General features: G+C 39.8%; 1 protein-coding gene across 1 annotated transcript; it reads right to left on the bottom strand.

Annotated features, from left to right (window-relative positions):
• Window positions 1-276: 276 nt before the first annotated feature.
• LOC120065932 (CD209 antigen-like protein C) lies at window positions 277-1,599 on the bottom strand. Its single transcript, XM_039016973.1, has 5 exons — window positions 1,472-1,599; window positions 976-1,064; window positions 711-853; window positions 518-627; window positions 277-415 (listed from the first exon to the last, which is right to left on the bottom strand). Exons 1-5 carry the CDS (start codon window positions 1,597-1,599, stop codon window positions 277-279), a joined length of 609 nt encoding a protein of 202 aa, XP_038872901.1.
• Between the last annotated feature and the right edge of the window lie 3,175 nt (window positions 1,600-4,774).

Here is a 4,774-nt window from a genome sequence, read left to right as displayed (position 1 = left end):
GATTCCATATGTGTTATTTCATCATTTTGATGTCTTCACTATTACTCTACAATGTAGAAAATACTAAAAATAAAGAAAAAGCCTTGGATGAGTAGGTGTGTCCAAACTTTTGACTTGTACTGTACATGCGTGTGTGTTTGTCAAAGTGTGGCATTCTCCCACATCTAGTACCATTCCACCAAATAACATCTGTCTTCAGACATAAGACTAAAAGGAGTAACATAGGACATAGAGAGGTCCTTTAATGACAGTGCAGAGAGAGTATCTATGATAATCCTATTTCTCACAGACACAGTATTGTTCAACGGAACACCCATCGTCATTCCAATCCCCTGGGTCTGTTGAACGGTGTACAAACTCCCCACAGTCCTGCTCTGTTTCTTTCCAGCTATTAGGCTGTCCATCCCCCCAATACCTGAAGTAGAAACAACACATAGAATCAAACTGTCAACTCTATCAGAGTCTACTACTCCAGTCAATGTTTTCTAATAGACACAGAACTCTTCAAATGTCTTACGTGGTAGTCAGTGGTGTGCCGTCCACCCATTTCCAGGTTCCCTCAGCAAATGTGTCAGTCAGACCAATCCAGATTTGTTTATTTGCTCCGTTTAACCCATTGATAAATATCTGTCATTGCGGCACAGAAAAAAAAACATTGCTCACACATATCCTCTATCTCCCACCTCTCTCTCTGTCTTTATCTCTCTCACCTGTTCCTCTCTGTTGTTTATGATCACAAGGTGGGCTTCTCTCCTTAGACAGTCCATTCTGCTCTCCTCCCAGGTTTTATTCACAGTTGAGAGGAAGTAACAGCTGGTTTCGAACTTCATCCATCCTTCGTGACAAGGTCTCTCTAGAAGTTTTCCTTACTTTATTTACAAACATTGATTTATACCACTCTCATTGAATGAAGTAGCAAGAAAACAACATGACACAGAAAGGACTTCTAATGAAGTCAAATGTCATTTTATTCACCTTTGCGCTTCTTGTTCAGTCTGATTGTCTCCCTCTGTAGCTGGTCTCTATCTTTAGTCAGGGTGCTATAACTGGTCTGTAGCTGGTCTCTCTCTTTAGTCAGGGTGCTATAACTGGTCTGTAGCTGGTCTCTCTCTTTAGTCAGAGTACTATAACTGGTCTGTAGCGGGTCTCTATCTTTAGTCAGGGTGCTATAACTGGTCTGTAGCTGGTCTCTCTCTTTAGTCAGGGTTCTATAATTGATCTGTAGCTGGTCTCTCTCTTTAGTCATGTTGTTGTAGCTGGTCTGTAGCTGGTCTCTCTCTTTAGTCAGGATGCTATAACTGGTCTGTAGCTGGTCTTTCTCTTTAGTCATGTTGTTGTAGCTGGTCTGTAGCTGGTCTCTCTCTGGAGAATAATGCTGACCAGTGACTAGGGGAACAGTGAAACATTGAAAACATTTATCAATAATTATGTCACTGAAGATGATCAATGTTTTAGTGAAAACATACTAAACTTACAGTGTACACACAGGCCTATGATCCCAGCCAGTAGGAGAACACACAGCAGCCCCAGACACAATGCAGCAACGTTGTATGGTCTCTTCCACCACTGAAAATGTACTACATCACAAGATATTATCATACAATCTTTGCAATTACATTCATTGTTCATTTTATTTTTAGATCATGGAATTCATGGTTGAATAAAGAGAAAACAACACCTTAAAAACATCCATAAATGTATACATTTGTGCAATTTATATCTATACATTTATTTTTCCCCCAATTATTTTAGGCTGTCTGGCATTAATGTGCAAGCCTAACCTTTATGGCCTAACTGTACTCACGCCAAATTGCCTACATGCCAATCGCCAAATGCTTTGGGGAACGGGCAGAAAAAGTTAAAGCTGCAATATGTAACTTTTTGGGCAACCCAACCAAATTCGCATAGAAATGTGAGTTACAGATCTGTCATTCTCGTTGAAAGCAAGGGATGAGACAGGATAAAGAAGGATTTTAAGCCTTGAGACAATTGAGACATGGATTGTGTGTGTGTGCCATTCAGAGGGTGAATGCGCAAGACAAAATATTTCAGTGCCTTTGAATGGGGTATGGTTGTAGGTGCCAGACGCATCGGTTTGTGTCAAGAACTGCAACCTGTTGGGTTTTTCGCACTCAACAGTTTCCTGTGTGTATCAAGAATGGTCCACCACCCAAAGGATATCCAAGCAACTTGACACAACTGTGGGAAGCATTGGAGTTAAGCATCCCTGTGGAACGCTTTCGACACCTTGTAGAGTGCATGCCTCAACGAATTGAGACTGTTCTGATGGCAAAAGGAAGGTGTTCCTAATGTTTGGTATACACCATGTATAACTGTGCATTTGCATTCTCTCAACATGCTGACAGAAATACATTATATTTCTCCACTCCTCTTCCAGAGTCAAAATGTAGCCTACATCATAACTTGTCTTTGTCCCCTTCATCTATACTGATTGAAGTGGATTTAACAAGTGACATCAATAAGAGATCGTATCTTTCACCTAGATTCACCTGGTCAGTCAATGTTATGGGAAGAATGTTTTCTATACACAGTGTATACTAATGACTGGAGCGGAATCAGTGGAATGGTATCAAATACATCAAACACATAGTTTCCAGGGGTTTGATGCCATTCCATTTGCTTCGTTCCGGCCATTATTATGAGCCGTTCTCCCCTCAGCAGCCTCCAATGCTGTAGAGGCGCTGTCTTTATTGCCATCCTAAAAGCTGATAGTATTTCAACAACATAAAATATGCATCCAAGCCAAACTGAAATCTTATTAGAAACATATTGGGTCATTTTCACAGCTTTCTATTTCCTTACAACCGGTCAAACTGATGCCATTTGGATCTTTTGCACAGAAAATCTTTCCCTTCTTTTTGATTATTGCATTTTCTCCCCGGTCCCTAAACGTTTGACAGAGAAAACTTGACCAATCTCAACTAGATTGAAGCATTCATTCTATCGATGTATGACATTATTCTGGTGATTAAGGGTTTATTTAGTCTTCTAGAACAGGATTTCTCAAACTCAGTCCGGCCCCCCCCCCTTGGGTGCACCTTTTGGTGTTTGTCCTAGCACTACACAGCTGATTAAAATAACCAACTGACCATCAAGCTTTGATTATTTGAATCAACTGTGTAGTGCTAGGGCAAAAACCAAAACACGCAACCAACGGGGCCACAGGACCGAGTTGGGGAAGCCCTGTTCTAGGGCAACATACAGTATAATGACAGAAGAGAAGCTGCATGTATCTAATTATAGACAAGTTGACTAACAAATAGCTTACCAAAATGTTGGAAATTAAAAGCAGAAACATATCTAAATCATGTCAAAAAATCTTTCCACTGTCTCTGACTATAGCCTATGACACATTTTTATATTAGTGGGTTAGGTTCGGGAGCAGTCCTCAGATTTTCACTTTATCACATATAGTCAGGCGGTTGCAGGTGGATTATTAACAAATGCGGGTGGGTGCGGGTGAACAAACAGCTGACCCGCACCACTAGTGTGTGTGTGTGTTGGTACCTGAATATTTAACGCCATCTCTTGTTCTGGTCATGCTATGTGTGTCGTCATCAATATCCAATATCTTCATTGTGCTGGAATCATTGTCTTCTACCTGTGTTTGTAAAGATTTCCTCAGGTATCTGTACACATATGCTCAGATACCGTGTCTGTACCTTGCAGTACTTTAGGTCTACATTCAGAAAATCTGATGGCCGCACATGTACAGTATGTATTGGCAAAGTTTGTCTATCAAAAACACTTTAACCCAAAACACTGAAGCTAAAAAGGTCAAATATACTAGCATGCCAAATAAGCACACAGAAACAGACAGATTCTCAGACCCTCAGTGACACATTAGCCCACAAAATAGTCAGACAATGAATACAAAATAACAAATGCAATGGAAATAATTCTTACCATGGTCTTTGACATTTGAAAATTGATTAATCCAAATATATTGCACTTTTTAAGTAATATGATGAACCTACTGTACTGAAATGTATTGATCGAGCACCAAACGCAAGATCCTGGTCACCAAACGTGTTTTATAGTCCAAAATACAGTACATTTTGTGCCAACATCATCATACCGTTACTTGGTCAAACAATTATTAAGTAATAATATACCATTGGATGGTGGGTTGAGATTTAAGTAACTTGTGGTTGATTTGGGCGTACCCATCAAATGTGATGAGTAGTAAGAAACTATCCATCTGTCTAAGGCCTTATGGTTAGCTGAAAGTCAAGATAATGTGATTTCCCAGGAAAGGTGCTGCATAGGATTTAAGAGAGGTCATAGTCCTTTAGAAGCCGAGGTGCAGTTCATGGTCGAACAAAGATTTTACAGAACAACATCCTTTAGCTGATATATTTTCTACTGTACTGGCGCTGTACTGGTCAATCCTCCTCTCTCACTCATACTTTACTATTTCATTGTTTCACTTCCCTCTCTCTTTCTTGTTCTTTCTCTCTTCGTTCTGCATTATTATGCAGATGCAGATATTGTGAAATCAAAAGGAAATGCTCTATAAGCAAACTCAAGTCACTCTCCTGAAATGCCTCTCAGAATTGTTCCTTGCAATAAGTTATTTTCATCTTTAATTCATTTTAATAAAGATTTGATACCAGTAGATTCACGTTTCGTTTATGCTTTATTGTTTTGTTTTGGTGAGTTTCAGTTTATTAAAAATATGTGGAACTCTATTTACGCTGCGCCTTGGTCTCATTCTAACGACGGACGTGGCAGAAGATCCCACCAACAAAGG

This window comes from Salvelinus namaycush, chromosome 21, assembly GCF_016432855.1.
Source record: "Salvelinus namaycush isolate Seneca chromosome 21, SaNama_1.0, whole genome shotgun sequence".
NCBI lineage: Eukaryota > Metazoa > Chordata > Actinopteri > Salmoniformes > Salmonidae > Salvelinus > Salvelinus namaycush.
Note: the sequence above shows the minus strand (reverse complement) of the source record. Positions and strands in the feature narration are given on the sequence as shown.

Bases quoted from the DNA above. Each gene is read 5' to 3' on its own strand.
- LOC120065932 (XM_039016973.1), bottom strand. From the start codon at position 1,599: ATGATAATATCTTGTGATGTAGTACATTTTCAGTGGTGGAAGAGACCA. The intron at 1,065-1,471 runs GTTTAGTATGTT...GACTAAAGAGAG, and splicing joins GGCCTGTGTGTACACTGTAA to AGACCAGCTACAGACCAGTT. The intron at 628-710 runs GTGAGAGAGATA...CCGCAATGACAG, and splicing joins TAAACAACAGAGAGGAACAG to ATATTTATCAATGGGTTAAA.